The sequence below is a fragment of the Lynx rufus genome, unplaced genomic scaffold (assembly GCF_022079265.1).
Source record: "Lynx rufus isolate CCGP_SWC_20201006 ecotype Redwood Valley unplaced genomic scaffold, mLynRuf1.p SCAF_11, whole genome shotgun sequence".
Lineage (NCBI taxonomy): Eukaryota > Metazoa > Chordata > Mammalia > Carnivora > Felidae > Lynx > Lynx rufus.
The window spans coordinates 50639189-50657910 of NW_025814825.1; the positions used below are offsets into that span (position 1 = coordinate 50639189).

Genomic DNA, 18722 nt, shown 5'->3' on the forward strand with positions numbered 1-18722 from the left:
AGGGGAGAGGGTGAGGACCTCCCACTGCCCCGGTTCAGCTTGCGGGTCAAGTGGAGGTCACATTCTCTCGATAACCTTCTCCAACACATGCGGTTAATCATTGCCGAGTTTTGGCTCTGTCTTGTATCAAATAATAAATGGTAGCCAGTTCTGGCCATCTCACAACCTCAAAAGCTCTCCTCCTGCTCAACTCTGTTGCAAACAGCACAGTGGAAACAGGGTTTCTGCAAAATCCTCTGAGCAAGTCACAGCACCTCAGGGAGCATGGCTGTCCTCTCTATTGTGTGAGGGTGACCTCACAATGGATCCTCGAAGAAGCAATTCATTGGAATGAATGTGGAAGTGCTTTGTAAATTTTAAAGGCTTGCAATTGGGTGGTATTTGCTGTTCCATACATCCACTTTAGGACAGAAGGTTTGGCTCTGAAAGGGAAATTAGGCGTCACCTAGCATCCGGCCGCCAAGCGTTACAGAGGAGAAAATTGCCCGCGTTCACACAGTTAAGTCGATGGCAGGATCTAGAACAGAAGCGTCGTTGTTTGACCACCGGCCAAACGGAGTGCAAACGAGTAAGTAAAATGATCAAACTGCCACGCAGCGATGTAGAGACAATTTACCCATTTAGTGCGGAACTTAGAAAATTACATGAAGATGTGAAACTACAAGAAAGTTGATTGGCTCCAGCAAAACAATGTGTTAGACATTTATTAAAAATAATTTTTATGACAAATAATAAAAACTGGGACAGCTGGCTGGCTCAGTCGGTTAAGCATCCAACTTCGGCTCAGGTCATGATTTCTCAGTGTGCGAATCGAGCCCCGTGTCAGGCTCTGTGCTGACAGCTCAGAGCCTGGAACCTGCTTCGGATTCTGTGTCTCCCTCTCTCTCTGCCCCTGCCCCGCTTGTGCTCTGTGTCTGTCTCTCAAAAATAAATAAAAGTTAAAAAAAATTTAAAAAAATAATGACAAACATTGATTTGAAGGGCTCTATAAAATTCACACACAGAACAACACTTGGGCATGCCTTTCTTTTCATAAATTGAGTGCTGAGAACCCCCCAGGTGACAAGTCACACGAGGTAGGAGGTATGCCTGTCCTCATCTAGAGACCGCTAAGCGATGACCAGCCTATTACCGTTTCCCAATGCAGATGTGCCTCAACATGCAGAGTCCAAGCTCTGTCATCCCATAGCCCAATTCGGTCAAGTTTACTTGATGGCTTTCATACTTTCCCGAGAAGAAGGCTTTTGGAAAGGGTATTTATTACCAATCTCTGTCCCCTCGTTTCCACTTCCTGATTAAAATGTGCACAAGTGTGACACTTCAATTTTTGCCAAGGCAGTGTGTCTGGAGCTTCTCAAAGGTCTCCAAAAGAGCTTCTCAGACCCCTGAGGGTTTGTTAAAACAGACCACTGGGCACTGGGGTGCGGCCAAAAGTATTTGCTTTTCCAACAAGTTCCCAAGTGGTGCTGGTGTTGCTTGTCTGGCGATCACCCTAGAGAACCACCAATCAACAGAGAGCAACCGTATTCATTCCCTCCTTGAAATCCTGATCCTGGGCCCCATGCCGCTGTGGTTTTCCTTATTAGGTGAAGGGAGACAGGTAGCTCTCTTCCCCACTATGCACACCTAGAGTCATACAAAGAGAAGCAGGGTATTTTGCTCACCATTTTAACAGTGGTATTTAACAGGGAAATGACAAAGCATGCAGATTTGGCCTCAAACCCTCCAAAAGTACTAACAGAGATGCACTTTGGGGGATCCTGAAAAACGGAAAGATTAGAGAGCATCGGCGTTGTGTCTCTGCTGTCCCCCCATAAGTGCTCAGATTCGCTCAAGAGGCGGCAGTTAGATGTTTATAAACATTTCCTTACAAGCAAATTTGAAGTTGGTAAAGTTCTCAAATGGTAAACATCTGAGTATATTTAAAAAAAAAAAATGTAGTCAAGTCCAAACTACAACAGCCGGAGTCATGGCAGGACAGCCATTTAGAAAGTCTCTTCCCTTGAGGACGCCTGGGTGGCTCAGTTGGTTGAGCTTTGACTCTTGATTTCAGCTCACGTCATGATCCCAGTGTCGTGGGATCGAGCCCTGCCTAGAGCTCCACACTGAGCATGGAGCCTGCTTAAGGTTCTCTCTCCTTCTCCCCCTCCTCGTCTCGTGCTCTCTTTAAAATAAAATGTAAAAAACTTTTTAAAAAAGAGTTTCTTCCCCTCTCTGGCGGAGTTTTAGTTGAAAAGAGAGCAGCCAAAACTGTAACAAACAGAGACATCATGCTTCCAGAAAAGTCTCAAGGAACAATACTGCAAGCAACAGTGGTAGCAATACCACCGGAGTGGATCAGCCTCTAAAAGCAAAGGGTGGAGAGATTCCCCGTGAACATTGGAGATAGTTCTTCTCCTAGAATATGGAGGCACCAAAGTAGTTCAGATGACACGGATTATTTGAGAGATGGTGACAATATCGGAGAGGATGCAGACTGAAAGAAATCATTATTGAAACAGCATCAAGCAAAGCTGCCCATTCCAGTGAAATCGTCCACCATGCAAATAACGTCCATGTCTTTTATAATAAACTAATGGTATCCCAACAAAGTAGCTTCTTTCTCCAGGCTAGCAGGAGGATCCTCTCCGTCACTGACCGGCAGATGCGTATCCCCATTGATACAGTGACCACATGACCTATGATCTGCACCTAGTCTCTTCTGAGAGCCAAAAGGGCATTACTCATAGTTAGGAAGGGACCACAGCAGGCAAACGGGGGTCTAGGTATAGGATCAGCTCACCAACGAAGAACCCCAGAGGAGGTCTTTGCTGTATGCGGGCACCTCACTGAGTTCTCTACCTTGGCTACGCAACTTGAGGACTTTCGGCAGGTGTTTGACAGAGTATCTGTACGGATTCTTTGCCTTCTAATTTCCAACTGACCTGCAATGCGAAGGTGGCAAGACGTCTTCCCAGAAGGCTGGAAACTGAGCCTGTGAATTTATTCTAATCACTTCCTGTCAGAAGCAGCTTTTGCACTAACACCAAAGCCACCGCCTGTGGCAACACTGACTTGTTTGGACGTGCACTTTCCTCGACGTGGGCATGGAAATGAGCCCAACATCAAAGGCCGACTCAGAGGCCCATTGCCTGCCTGGTTAAACACTAGCCGGTGGTCATCATCAAAGCCTTGGTTTGAGACTTCATCCCTGCCGAACTCAGAGGAGCAAGGTCAACCTTCTCCCAACAATGGATCGCCCTCTGGCTCTTGGAAGGGGCCTCTGGAACTGGTGCTTTCATAACTGCTTTCGGCCAGGCCAGAAGGCGTGAACTGGCAGCTGCCAAGATCTACGCGGTCCTGGGAAGCCGTGTACACCATCCACACAGTTTGTCGCACCACCATGTAAAAACCAGGTGCTTTCATATTAAAAAAAACAAAAATTTCGGACAAAATTCACTTTTTTTTTTTTTTAACTCAGAGGTTCCCGAAACAATACCAGGACCATCTGATAAAGGGTGGGAGGCAAGGAAGAGGTGAAGGGTGGAATCTTGAAGAGACAGAAGACCGGAGGGCCATGGAAACTGGAAGAACAAGAGAGCATCTCAGCGAGAAGACAGGCTGTGGCAGGGACAACACCACAGATGCTGTGGACAAGTAGGAAAATGACTTTGTATTCATCAAGGAGGGACATTAGAATTTTACTAGATAGGTGTGAGGACTGCAAGGTGTGAAAAGGGGGAATAAACAGGACTAAAATGAGTGAGCACAGAATTGAACTTTAAGAGATGAGACTTCAAAATCAATTAACATCCATTTAGAGTAAGTGGTTGTAAAAAATGGAACTTTGTATGATAAGGGGAAGGTCACGTTGGGCGGCAGCAAGAAAGTTGCCAATGCAAAGAATGAACGCACCAGAAGGCAAGGATATAGTCCTGGCAAGAACCTTCCAGAGCAAATCAGAGGCGACAAGGTACCAAGTTCAGATAGAGGGTCTGGTGGAGAGCAGGGTTCGTGGTCTGGGGTGTCAGGGTCACAGACACGTCACGTACCCGAAGGGCATGGCTGCATGGTCCAGGCACATGGTCGCCACCCTTTCTGGAGGGCACACTCTCGAGAAGGCTGCATTTGAAGGCTTTCGAAGGATCCACAGAAAATAGTGCTCTAAGAAAATACTTGCCTTACTTGTCAAAAAAGTAATTTCTGAGCAACTATTATGAACTAGTGGAAAAAACCTAACACTTCAGTATAGAAAGATATGACAGAAGCACCAGGTTTAAAGGAATCTTTACAGAAACTCAAAGTAGATCTCTGTGATACGAATATTTATTAAGGAGATAAAAAGCTCGATCAAATTTGAAGAGCTCTGGGTCAGTGATAAAAACCATCCACTGGGGGTCCATAAATTTATGCAAGGCTATTTCCTATGAACATTTTATTAAAGTCCTATGTAAAGTCCAACAAGAGCAATGGTATAATAACCTATTAGGGAACTTTCAACTACGAATTTGAGATATCAAGAATATATTCATTTTTTGGTTTATTAAAACAAAACTACACTTCTGTGCTTCTGACAATACATTAACAGGCATAAAAATCAATCAACGTTTCCAAATAAGTTTCGTTCACAAAATCACATAGTATTATTTCACAGTACTTTATAGTAAGCCTTTTTACAACAATTTAACATTTCTTTGTACAACAGGAAAATAACACCTTCCATCAAGGCATTTCAGAGCTTTAGATGTTTAGAAATAAAGGCAAAATTCTTCCAAATGCGATCATTAGTTTGTATTAAACTAGAATGCCAGATGCCAAGTCTCAAGTTCCTAAAAAGAGTGTTTTAAAAAACAGATTTACATCCAAATTAGGTCTTATAAACTTCAGTGATAGGTCTTATCATTTCTAAACACTAGGACTATCTGTGGATAAAAATCTGCATTCAGTTGTGCAATATTTTCCTCTAGATCTGAATTAAAATCTTCATTATTTACCCCAGTTAATCCTTGTGTTAATTTTGCTACTTTCAGGGAAAAACCCAGGATCATTGACAGCTGATCTTTCCATCAAAGGAAAGATATCGGACTACCTATATTACAGTTTTCTGTGCTTATTGTCTCCAGGGGAGGAAATGTACACCCATTAACTAGAACATTAGATTATACAAAATGCATGCAAATTCTGCCTCCCTGCTGTTACTGTTTAACGTAGTGCTTCCCAAAATGTTTTCCATGGCTTGTGGAGGTTTGCAGGGGTGTAAAGGGGTTTTGAAAAAGATCCTGGGGTCACAATAGTTTGGAAATGCTGGGTTAAACAGGCTTGGGACCGGCACACCCTGAGCCCTTGCTACACTAGAGCAAACCATGAGTTTCTAAAAAAAGAGGATTCGCGTACACTTTTATTTTACCCAGCAACACTTCTACAAAACACCAATGAGCATCTCACAGCGCACTCAGATTACATGGAGAACCACGGGATGTGCTTTTCCCCTTTGGGGGACCGCAAGTTCCACAATCTGAGTTTACATTCATTGCAATCCGCTCACCTCTCTGACTTCCAGAGACGAAAAATCCGAGAAGGAAGATTCGGAATACTTTCTGTTACTAGTGCTACACGGTTCACACTAGTGCCTTCCCTTTGTTTTTCTTCAAAGCTAAGCGAGCAGAAATTCCTTCCCCTTTTCTGAAATCACTTAGGACATTGGTAATTTGAAAGCGTGCAGTTTTGTATTGCTTGTTATTGGATTTTGTTTTTTAATTTGACTCACAGTCTTCCCCTGGAGGGCATGCATTTCAGGTTTACAGAAATGCAATAGAGTAAACTGTAATAAATTATTTACAAGCACCTAGTTTGTTTATTCTTACATGGAAGCCATTCGCTTTTGGAAAACAGTGAGAATAAATCTTTAAGCAAAACAGTGCTATCTGGAAGCCTTACTGTGATGATGTATGTTGTTTTCAGTAATGAGGCACTGAAGAATGAGTTGTGCTAAAATTAACTCAGGGTCAGCTTGTGTGGATGAGCATAACTTTGGTTGAGATTTTTCTTCCTTAAAAAAGGTTTTCAAAGCACCAGTTAATTACAAAAAGCATGCATATTTATTCTCACAGTGAGTTAAGTTGCAAGAGAGCTAGCAAATCATACGTTGCATTCCCCAAAGCATCTGATTAGATTTCTAGAAGACAAACCAACTGAAAAGGGAAATGAAGCCAGAGAAGCCATTGTTTCCTGCTTGGGCGGGCATGGCGGGAGCTCTTAGCAGAAGTCACAGGCAGTGCAGCCGATTCCACTCATGGTCAGTCCCAGCCTTGACCCTCCAGGTAAGTAAGAGACAGCCTGAGTAATCCTTGATCTATAATTTAGAAGGGGAATGAGAGAGATGAGTGCAATGACTGCCTGCCTAGAAAAGGGCCACTCACGGGGAATAAGACAGCCTCCGTGGGTGTTCCCCATGTGCACAGCTCCAGCCAAAAGAAGACACGTTCCTCTCTCCCGGTTAGCAAAATGGAGTGCTACAAGGTGAAGAGCCCGCTCCGCACCAGAGCCACTACAACACTGACGATGGCTTAAGGGTACATGAGTTCCGACAAAGAACGAACATATTTTAAACGTGGAATTTGAGAAGACTGGAAAAAGATCGCAACGGCACAGCGTTATTGCTAGGAGTTTCAAACGAGCTATTTCACACACTGTGAAATACCAACCAGTACCCTTCCCTCTCCCGACACGCACAGGATATTTATGAGATACTATTAGTGTTTAAAGTCCAAGCTTATAAAAGTACAAACTTAATTCTCAGTACCTTTAAATTCAAAGACTATATGCCATATTCATCAGGAAAAATTCCTAATTCCATAATACCGTGAACAGAAAGAACAATAAGCTGTTAGAAAATGTTTTAATATCACATGATCTTTATGAAATCCACACCATCACTACAACAAATAATTATGCTCCTGCTCATAAAAAGGCACCTACCCATTACGAGCAATTTTTCATCATAGTTTGCCACTATGTGGCCTCAGGGTTTCGGCACATTAGCCCATACACGTTTTTAAAAACCCATCGTTTTTCCTCGCAGCTAAAACTCCATAAATGCCTTCAACCATTTGCCTGTCGAGGGGGCCACCACATGCTGTATACCACACAGCCTGAGTGGGTACCAGTCACCTGGACTGGGGCAGTGCACAACCTGTACGCAGTACATGAGAGCCCCGGGTCGGCAGCCTAGAGCCCCGATACTTAACACTATCACAGTCCATCAGGCCAAGCTAATCAAGTTAGGCCAGGTGCTATTTAGCGGAAAGATCTCTAAGAAGTAGCTGCACCTGTTGAGAGGCAGGTGCCAAGAGGGGTGGGAGACAGTGCAGAAATAAAACAGGACTTGTTCCTAAATACTTGCTGGTCATTTAAAACTCAATGGCACTTTTTATATGGGCAGAAGTGTTCAAAGTCAGTGCTCTGGCAAAGTTTACCTTGAATTTTGCCAGCCAAATTTACTTCCTGATGTTAACTGTTTGATCACATTAGCTCTATTTCTGACCTAACCTCATGTTTTCATGTAGTTCTTAAAACACTTTCTAAATCTGACTGCAAAGGACAGCACAGTGATACCTGGGTGTGATACAGATCAGCCCGTTCATTTGTAAAGCACTTTGGGATGAAAGGTGTCCCCTTTAAAATTTAGCTACTATTGACAAATATAAAACTGGAAAAAAACAAAACAAACAAAAAAAAAACCACACACAGTGAATGGATGACCCGATCATGTTTAAAGGAAGCATTAACCGTTAATCAGAAAATATACCGACGAATTATCCAACAGTATTAGGTACACTATACAAGATTCGGTTCTAGAATGAATCTACATTTTTGTGCCCATCACAGGAATTAGTTCTTAACAGTTATGCTTAAAGATGAATCTCTAATAGACTCCAAGATGATTTTTTGATATCTCATTATGTCATCTACCGACGATTTGCAAGCGGAGGCAGAGGCCCCAGTGTCACCTGCACGGGGGCTGCTGTGTCATCTCAGGGTGGGAGAAGCACAGGCCCTCGGAGGGGAAGGCACTTGTGTTCCTGCAGGTCACATCAGGACAGGTCAGGCCTGACCACACGCCGGCGCCTTCAACTCTCGAGCCAGAGGCTGGAGCCCACGAGGGACATGCCCCACTCCCTTCACTCGCCACGGGGCCAGGAGTCACCTACAGCACCACGAAGCTCAGAATGTATTCTAGGAGTTTTTGCCGGTTGCACTGAGGTAGAAACGTGCTGCTGAGTTCTAAAACAGACACTCTCTTTTGTTTGGTCTCTTTGAAAACCTAGAGAGAAAGTTGAAATTAAAGACAAACCGAAGAAAGGAGACATTTCTGGCACCAACCCTGACCTGTGTCCTAGACCCCGAGAGGCAGGAAGGCACATAAAATCATATCCTGGCTTTAAGCAAATGTGCATGTGGGTGTTTACGAGTACGGGGGGTGGGGAGGTTATGGACGTGGGTGTGGTGTTCTTGGGCAGAGTCCAATCAGTATACTTTAAAATTTGTGTTAGAATAAAGTCACAAATAAGTCCCTTACAAAGGCTATCAGTACCTCCATGGAACTCATGTCCCACAGCAAGGTAAAGTACACTGGACAATACTTCTGGCAATACCAGCAAAAACACAACAACTGAAAATCATATGGCTTCATTAACAACCCTACCAAAACTGTATTAGCAGCTTGAAACACCCCAACACCTGTTGTATGTGAACGGTTTGGGGATGAAGAAGAAAATCAGCAAAGTTCTGGAACATCCAAATAAGTCTGTACTGATGGGCCTCACCTTCAGCATAACCCGCCCTCTCTCAATCCCCAGAAACGCTGTCATGATTCGTCCAGCAGAAACTGCTTTTCTCAGGGCCCACCCCAAACATAGGTGGCTCAGATAGACTAGATCTGGGCGGAAAGAGAACAGAAGACACAACTTTGTACTGTAAGTGGTGGGCACTCACCCCAATATCCTTGAACATTTTCACAGCATTCTTCACAAGGCAGTAAGTGGCACTCTCAGCTGTAGAGACAGGATAAGACCTTGTCAAAAAGTTCAGCAAACAGAAAAATGCCAACATCCACAGTAAGAAAGTGTGGGAGGTGCTGGAGGCCTTGCGCACATCAGCAGACTGGGGCCAAGCTCCATTTCTGCTACTGCAACCCGTGAGGTCTCAAAGGATCTGCTGTTTCCTTAAACTTGCTCTGTCATCTTTTAAGGAAAAAACAGCAAGAAGACAGAAAGAGAGAGGGAGGGAGGAAACGAGAGAGAAAACGAAAAGAAGAAGAAACACCAACAACCATCTTGAAAGGTTCTTGAGAGAGGCAACCAAGACAGGGTGTAGAAATTCTGTTAAACCGCACAGTGACGCACAGACGATGCTCACATCAGTGGAACCAAAATGGGCACAAATCTAGAGGTTAGAAGAAGAGAATTCTGGACCCGGGTTTGCCCATTAACTAGCTATGTGATCTACGATAGTTTCCTCATCTATTAAGTGGGTGGCTCTATCTCTAGATATTCATCTATATGGATATGGAGAGACAGAGAGAGATGCCTAGAGAGAAATTATCTCTAGATCCCTTCCGGCTCTAGAAAATATCGATTCCAAGCAGTGTCAGTCCTAAGCCGTTAACTATATAAAACACTATTCACACCAGATCACACTTCTTATACAGCGAATGCCAGCCGGGTGTGGAGCACTGGAAACATGCGGCTGCTGGAGTGCAAATGGGCACGACCACCCAGGAATCACCTGGAGTGCTTACTGAAGCTGCCAGACGACTGCTAGATGCACCTAGTGTACAAGTGGGCATGTGTTTGCCCAGGACGTAGGACACATTCACAGTGGCGCCTGTCAGAGTAGCTCCGAAGTGCAGACAATCCAACTATCCATCGGTGATGGATAGAAATTATATGCAAGAAGTATTTATATGGTGGAGTACTATAAGGCAACAGAATGAACAACCGCCCACATGCACTAACATGTACGAACCTCACTTACGATGTTAGGTGAGAAAAGCCGGACATAAGACTGTGTAACTGTATCATTCCGTTTATATAACGTACAAAAACAGACACTAACAGGAGTCTATGAAGTCGGAGGTCAGGTGAAGTGTGCAATTTTTCCTAACTGTCTACAATTAGCAGATTCCTATAATCGAAAGAGGCACAGCTTTTAAAAGAAGCCACGGTGGCGACACACGTACCATACACAGCGACGCTTCTTTCTGTCCTGGCGATCAGGTATTTGTGCAACTTCTGCAGATACTCTGGTTCCGGAACCGGGCCGGCGAAGTTGTGGATGAAGATGGCGGCGGAGCTGTAGGCCTCCAGCAGGGGCCCCAGGAGCCTCTGCAGGAAGGTGATGAACTGCTGGTGCTCCTTGGACTGGCTCACCTGGGAGTGCGAGAGCGGGCCATGCTGTCACCCGGCGGGAGAGAAGAAGCAAGCGCGCGGACACAGGGGCCTCCCGAGAGGTGGCAACTGAGACGGCGGCCTCTCACTAGTCACCCCCCAGAAGCAGCCTGCCACTCCGGGGGCACAGACCCTCTGCCGGAAAGGACTCTGGATGTGAAATGGGTTCTTCACGACAGTCCTCTTTCCTGCAGTACTTGAGATTTACATTCACTAAGAAGCTGCCTGGAAGAACCAGTCATACTTAAATGACAGAATTATGACATTTTGCCACCACTGAAAATAGCGGGTCCCAAAGCTGGGCCCTCCAGGGTTCAAAGCCCAGCTCCACAGCACTCGAGTGTGAAAGAAGGCACCTGGCAAGACCACCAAGGTCACCTCGGTCCTTCCCAGCCTGCACTGGCTGCCACCACTAAGTGGCCTCGGGCCCACACGGTAACACAGTGGGGATGACAGTAGTGGTGACGAGGTGCGTGTGGCAGATGTGGCTCTCACTGCACCCACCCCTAACAGGCCAGCTCGGACAAGCCCCTGGCAGTGCCGAGGTAAGACCACTCCCCCTCTTAAAACCATGAACACTCAAAATGGAAAAACTTCTAAAGGTCATTTCGACTCTCCAAAAGCTACACCTCCTGAGTCTGTGGGGTGTGTGTGTGTACGTGTGTGTGTGTGTGTGTGTGTGTGTGTGTGTAAATTGGAGGTATCATACCACTGCAAAAAGAGTAAACTACTTAGTGCCAGGCCGCCTGGGTGGCTCAGCTGGTTACGCAGCTGACTCTGGCTCAGGTCATGATCTTGCAGTTCATGAGTTCGAGCCCTGCGTTGGGCTCTGTGCTGACAGCTCAGAGCCTGGGGCCTGCTTTGGATTCTGTGTCTCCCCCTCTCTCTGCCCCTCCTCTGCTCACGTTCAGTCTCTCTCTCTCTCTCTTTCAAGAATAAACATTAAAAAATTTTTTTAAAGAGTAATCCACTTAAAATACTCAGAAAAACATGGGTCATCAACTTATAAAATTACAAACCAGAGACAATCAATCTCTTAGAAATCTAAATTTTCTCCTCTGATGATCCGGATTTGTTTTAACTGAAGGCAAAGACCTCAATGTATGAAATTCTGGGAGGGTTGGCAAGACTGAGAATGACTCAGAAAGAGTCACCGGCCAGTGACAGCCGAATAGAAATCCCTCCCCAACTCTGGGCACTGCCTGGCTTTACTGATGACTGAAAGTCCTCCCTCTTCAGGAGTGAGCGTAAGTGTAGGGAAACACATTTGCACCTGTGCATTCTGATGACAGAGCTGTGACAGGTCTCCTTCCCGACGTTCATCTTCCTGAATTTGCACTTCTGTGTCCTTTTCCATTGCCTACACCCAAACTGAACCACTGGGGGGGTATTCATTCACCTCAAACATTTGAGTATCTTTACCAGGCAGAAAGCACTGTGGCTGGTTTATGGGTGCTAGAGATAGGAATAAGCCACCCAAGTCCCGTTTATAAGAACCTCACTAACTAAGGGCAACATAAACCCCAACTCTTCAGTGTAACATCCACCAGAATTCTTCACCGAAGTACCTTCAGGTAGCAATCTCGCTGCTCCTCACCAAAATCACTGTCTTCATCTTCTTCATCGCTTCTCCAAGACAAAGGCTCTGGAAGCTTCTTGTCCCACTGCTGCTCAGCAAGACCAGGACTAGTATCTTCTTGGTCATCTTGCTATGCCAAAGAGACGACCAACAGGAAATAAATACGCGCAGGCACACAAGACATCTGCCTGGCTGGACAGCAGACAAAGTATCCTCTCTCACTGCCCTCCCCTACTCCTGTTAGCCATCCATAGCATCCACAGAGCACCTCCCTCTCCAAACTCAGAATCACTTGGGAGACAGCAGGGAAGGAAACAAGAAAGACGCAGCGGGGAAGCTACCAGACAGAGCAAATAATAATACCCCCACCTCCTCTAAATTGGTATCTACTTTCCCAGGCCGTACTTGCTGTCCTAAATCTACAAAACTTAAAGTCTCAAAAGAGAAAAACGCGTGTGTGCAAACCACAAGCACTGATATGTAAAACATCTCATCTTGGAATGAAAACTTCTGGGTATCTGGGTATCACAGAATCAAGTCACAATGGGTTCTGGACAAGACCAGTGACACAAAAGAAACCAAAGTATTAAAAACAATCCCCAAAGACATTGACTCTCCCTATCCTTACTTTTCTTTTCATGTGGGCTTGACTATATACCAAATGTGATTACTGGCTGAAATAACTGCCTGTAACATTAGTTAAAATAATCGGGAGGAAAGAGAAGGAAGAGTGAGAACCTAAGCAAAGGCGAATAAAGCAAAGCCACCTCTCACCTCTGCCACTGTGAGAATGCCATACTGGATAAACCTTCCTACTGTCTCGTGGCAAATTTGGTAAAATGTCTGGCAGGGCTGAAAAGAAAAGGCATTTAAATATAAATGTCGCCGACTTTTCTAAAGACAGAAACACGGTACAAGGTGACTGCCAAATGCTTCCGTATCAACCCCCTCACGCCACTGGGAAGCCTTAAGATCCCCGTTGCCCACCCTCTCGCTAAATGCCTGGTCAAAGGCAAAGCCCATGAAGAGCCCTCGTTCTGTCAGAGCACCCAGGGTGCCACCACGTGCAAAGGGTGCCACCACGTGCAAAGGGTGCCCCGAGCTCAGCGTCTCCCGCAGGGGAGCAAGTCCTCATCAGGACTGCCTGTCGGGCCCTACCACCTATTTCTTTTTCTTTCTGAGACAATTTCTCTGCAAATGCTACCTCACAGTAAATATTGTACATAAAAGTGGTAGATGAGGAAAGACAACACTCAAATAGCTCAAAAATGACTCAGGAAAAGGACAAGGTCAATCCTGGGAGCTTTACCTACCCCATTCCATCCTGCTGTCCAAAGTTCATGCAAAACAGATTCCCCAACGGGACGACAATATACCACACACAAATAATGCTGCTATGGAGGAGGGCTGTACTCACAATACATGTACTCATAAATGTTCCAGGACACGTTCAAATGAGTGGGAAAGAGTATTAGACTTTAAATAGAATACGAGTTCTTTTTGTTGATGATTTTGAGGAAACAGAATCTATTGCCTAATATGTATGTCTCATTGTGAATGTCTAGAAGTGCCTGAATAGAACATAAATGTTCATCAGTACTGCTGGGTCTTAGTTTTCCCATTCGTAAAATGATAAGGGCTTGCAAAGATGATTTTTAAGACTGTTTCTAGCTCTTATCTTCTGGGCATGTTAATAATTTACAAACCTCTGACCCAGTGCCTTATGTACAATAAGAGCTCAGTAACTTTGGATCTGACTGATGGAGAACGTTGAGCCATCTGTCCCATCACGCCTCCCAGCTGCATGAAAGGTTCACTGGAGCAGTGACCCCAACAGCAAACAAAGATAGTACACAACATGTTGACCGGATGGTCACTGAGACCCAGGAGTAGAGCGTACAACTTTAAAAACAGACCAAACAGCCTCTGAGACAAAAACACAAAGGTGGCTCGTGTTTTCACAAAAATGCTCGAGAAAAAGAACAGGCAACACGAAGGACTGTTCACTTACGAGAGCTATGGTGCCTTCATTAGAGAGCAGATAGCACAGGCTGGCGGCCTTCCGCACAAGCTGCTCCTGGCTGATCAAGTTAGGGGACGTTCCCGCAGACCCTCCGGAGCCCCTCTTGTGCAGAACCGCATAAAGGCTGCAGGCTAAGGAAAGAGATGCGTCAATGAAGCCAACAGCCTTACAGCTCCAAGAATTTCCATAAATCCCTTCAGGATCCAGGGCTCATGATTCCATGGGATCCCAACTCCATCAAACACATTCCTCAGGCACTTCCGACCCTCCTGCTCTCCTTCTCCTCTGCCCCCTCTTGATCGCAACTGAGCGCCCTACACTCATTTTACTGCTACGTGTAGTGCTGTCTCAGTCACGTTTCCAGCTCCTGAGAGCAAAACATGTTCCCTCTCCTCCTCAGTAATAAGTATACTATGCAAACAGTAATTCAGTAACTACTTGCTGATAAATGTATGAATAAGCTATAGTGATAGAGATTCTATTTTTATTTGAAAACTGAAAATACAGCAACACATTCCCTTAAACAAGGGGCTACCATCCAAATCAACACCACTCTGTGCTTTAGGCCCTTTTCCTGCCCATGAGGGTACCCCGGGGCAGGCCATACCTATGATGGCCTCCATGATGAAGACGTGGAGTACCCCGTTGCTGTAGAAGTTGAGTTCAAAGACTGACGGGACAGTTGTGCTAGGAGTAATAAAAAACTCATCGTTCCTGCTGGTGTGAGTGATCGTGACACAATTTCCCAGCAGCTGGATGGCGTGCATAACTACGTCTTCGGAGTTTCCTGAGAACCCCAGGTCAAAATCTCGAGCCAGGACTTCCTCCTTCATCACAAAGAAGTCCTCCACCAATGTGGAGAGATCAATTCCCTAGAGAAACAGACAGAAATGGTCTCACGACAGTGGAAAACCTACGTCCCAAAAGGCCATGAGGCCATTCCGAGGAGTTTTCTCCTTGCCTTGGCTTTCCTGCAGCCTGCTGTTGGCACATACAGGAAAAGGGCCAGAATATCAGTGCACAGGTGGTCAGAAAACTGGTGAAAAGGCCGGTCCTCCAGAAAGCCAAGATATTCACATCCAGAGAACACTCTGGCCACCACACGTGATAGGAGCATATAAGGTGACAAAGGGAAGCAGCAGCCATCTAAAAGTAAGAAGTGCTTATTTCTTAGCAGTAATTTCCCTCATTTTAAATATTTATCTGACAACTACTTATTTGGTGCATATGTATACACACACACACACACACACACACACACACACACAGGCACTATGTTTGGTGTTGAGAAATGACTGTGAATGGGACAGACACACTCTCCTGTCACAGGGCTTAGACAGACGCATTAAGGGAAGATGGTCCTAAATACAAATCAAATAGCTTGGAAACCGTCAGCTGTCAGAACACTTACTGCACATCAACACGATATGCCTTATTTACGTGAACTGTATTACTCAAGGCATGTCTTACTGCCACATATATCATGCAGTCTCTGAGGTTTCTTTTCACATGGACTTTCTCCATCAGAGTTGTAAGCTCCTGTGGGCAGGCTGCTTAGCTTATTTTACTGCGTATCTCATGAGCACAAGCCGGAACTGGGCCAGACTTATTAGCGAGCGAGTATTTGGACAGCTGCCCAAGCCTTCTCGTGCTTTCTCAACTCCAGTAACACTGCAGACATACCTGCCTGTGTCTGTAGAGGAGCAGGCAGGCCACGATGTGTGTTGACATAATGGCACAGGACTTGCTAGCAGCTGGAAGGCAAACACAAAGCTTTAGGTTCCCTTCTCTTTTAATATAGCTGGAAGTTTCTAAAAGTACCTAAATCTTTTATTTATTTTCAAAGAGAGAGAGAGAGAAAGAGTATGAGCGAGCAGGGGAGGGGCAGAGAGAGAGAGGGAGAGAAGGAATCCCAAGCAGGCTCTGCACTGTCAGCATGGAGCCTGACACGGGGCTCGATCCCACAAACCATGAGATCATAACCCGAGCTGTAATCAAGAGTCGGGCACTTAACCAACTAAGCCACCCCGGTGCCCCTCAAAGTACCTAAACCTCGAACAGGAGTATTTAAAACTCTAAATACCTCCACATCTACCACATTTCCCGGAACTATGATTTACTGAAGGGAAATTACAACATTATACCATGTTCTGGGCCCACAGAACCTCACTAGAGATCACTATTATAACAGAAACTAGCCTAAGATGGCTCCACCTTCCAAACAGGCCAGTGGAACTTTGTTACTGAATGACTGAGAGACACCTTTAGGGAAATACCAAGACCCAAATTATACGCCTGTTCTGGTGGTTCTATGGGGCATCACACTTGCGTGTTTCTGGACTTGTTCCCAGCTGCAGTCCACGAGAACTGTGCCTCCTGCTCTCCTGGTGCAGGCAGATTCACCATCACAGTAAAAGAAAGGTGTAGTGGGAGAAGAGGGTAGTAGGCTTGAAGTCAGAAAATTTGGACTCAAATCCTAATTCCTACACTAATTTCATAACTTGGGGGAAATCGCTTCCACCCCCATGCCACAGCTTCCGCACTGCTAAGATGAAATGTGCCGCGTGCACTGGACTGAGGGTGCATGATCAACCTTCCAGGTCAGAGGGAGGGAGGGAGAGGACAGAAGTGTATCTGAGAGTTACTATGGCCCCTAACCCAGTACTCTGAGTTCGTAGAAAATTATCATCATATAAGTCAAATAAGTATCTATGGAATATTCCGAAATAAACACACCGCTTGTGAACATTCTGAGATAACGAATTCATGAATACTCCACTCACAGTGTTATCTCCAGTGTTTGAAAAACAACGTACCAAGTACCATATTTATTGCCATTAAAAAGAATATTTGTCAAGAGTTTTTTAAAAACACAAATATGTGTGTTACAACTGGAAAACAGCACTATGTAAACCTGTAAAAAATACTTTTAAAGACCAGATGGCAACATCCCTGGTTATCTGGGCAGTGGGTTTTATCTTTATCTCCCAACTTCCCAAAATTATGCACGTATTATTTTGAGCACACGGAACTTAAGCAGGAGAGAGACACAGACGGGAGCTTAAGAAAGGAGACTCCGCCCTCTTGTGAAGCAGGAGGGCAGGAGCGAGGCTGGGCGAGGAAGCCCCCACGGTGGCGCCACCAGGAGGGGCTGAGAGTCTGGCCTGACTCGCGGTGAGGCTCGGGGAAGGGCAGGGACAGCCCACCTGGGCTGTGCACTAAGGGACCACAGCACTGCCTGCCACAGGACGGCCAAGCAGATTCTACAACATGACACACGTTGCCACTTGGGACTTAGAGGAGGCGGATTCTGTACCCCCACTCTCTCTACCCCGGCTCAGTCCCACTTGAATTATTTGTGCACAACTATGCCACCAGGAGCAGCACAAGCTCGTACAGAACTGCTAATTATTCAGTTTGTATTCCCCACAGCGAAAACAAAGCTTTACACATACATAATGGCCCCTCGATACCTGCTGGGTGAAAATAAGCATGGGGTCAGCAGGCAAAGGGACACGCGACTCTAAAATTAGATGCCATACTGCTAGTTAGTTCAAACAAACAAGTTCGTGAGCAAAAGAGGCAACAGATCATCCTGACGGTACTACTTTTTAGAAAGCAGAAGACCTACCACATGAGCACCTAATTACCAGGCGCTGTGCGTGAGGTTTTCCTCGATTCGTTCAGATGCCCACAGCATGCCCTTTCTAATAACATGCCATCACCACCCCTGTAGCAGGTGATGCCACCAGAGGTACAGACGTCTCCAAAACCAGTGTGGTCTGCCCTGCATGTGCTGAGTCTGCACGGCAGGATTATAAAGAGTCTGGCGTTGGACTTACTGAAGAGGATGTGCTCGGCCAGATTGGCAATTAATCTTCTTCGGAAGGATTCACCTGTTGCATTTCTGGGCTCGGTAACCGATGTGTCTGCACCTTCATCAGCAGCATCACTGGGTCTGAAAAGATTTTTTTTTAATTAGACTCTACAACCACACTCTTTTATAAGCAAACCATCTAGAACTAAGGTGTAAATGTATCAGACACTTCCAACCACTACACAGTCTACATTTAAACCACCAACAGATTATTTCTGTGCATTGTCTTCCTCCATAATATACTTTATTGGGTTTAACACACTCTCCTGACCAAAAGACTTTTATTGAGTTAGGACTAGTCTATTGGTACATCACCCCCAAAACCCACTGGCTGGTCAAAAAAACTGCATAAAGCAAGATATCTCATTTTATTATCATTATTTTTTTTTTTTTTTTGAGAGAGAGAAAGAGCACAAGTGGGGGAGGGGGAGGGAGAATTCCAAGCAGGCTCCGTACTGAGCACGGAGCCTCATGCGGGCTTCATCCCATGATCATGTGAGATCATGACCTGGGCCAAAATCAAGAGTCAGACGCTTAACTGACTGGGCCACCCAGGTGCACTGATACCTCATTTTATTTTTGATTTTTTTTTAATCTTTTAAAAATGTTTATTTATTTTGAGAGAGAGAGAGCGAGAGAGCGTGTGCACACAAGTGGGGGAGGTAGGGAGAGAGAGAGAATCTCAAGCAGGCTCCATGCTATCAGAGCAGATCCCAACGCGGGGCTCAATCTCACAGACCATGAGATCGTGACCCAAGCCGAAATCAAGAGTCTGCTGCTTAACCGACGAAGCCACCTAGGTGCCCCCCGATACCT

General features: G+C 45.4%; 1 protein-coding gene across 1 annotated transcript in view; it reads right to left on the bottom strand.

Moving 5' to 3' along the window:
- Window positions 1-4287: 4287 nt before the first annotated feature.
- GPAM (glycerol-3-phosphate acyltransferase, mitochondrial) overlaps window positions 4288-18722 on the bottom strand; it is a 36082-nt gene continuing 21647 nt past the window's right edge. Inside the window, exons 13-21 of the mRNA XM_047073435.1 lie at window positions 17872-17987; window positions 15713-15783; window positions 14637-14901; window positions 14018-14160; window positions 12781-12858; window positions 11996-12136; window positions 10220-10409; window positions 8974-9032; window positions 4288-8302 (exon numbers count right to left, since the gene is read on the bottom strand). Coding sequence (XP_046929391.1) covers window positions 8186-8302; window positions 8974-9032; window positions 10220-10409; window positions 11996-12136; window positions 12781-12858; window positions 14018-14160; window positions 14637-14901; window positions 15713-15783; window positions 17872-17987 — 1180 coding nt within the window. The 3' untranslated portion in view covers window positions 4288-8185. The remainder of the gene's footprint in view (window positions 8303-8973; window positions 9033-10219; window positions 10410-11995; window positions 12137-12780; window positions 12859-14017; window positions 14161-14636; window positions 14902-15712; window positions 15784-17871; window positions 17988-18722) is intronic.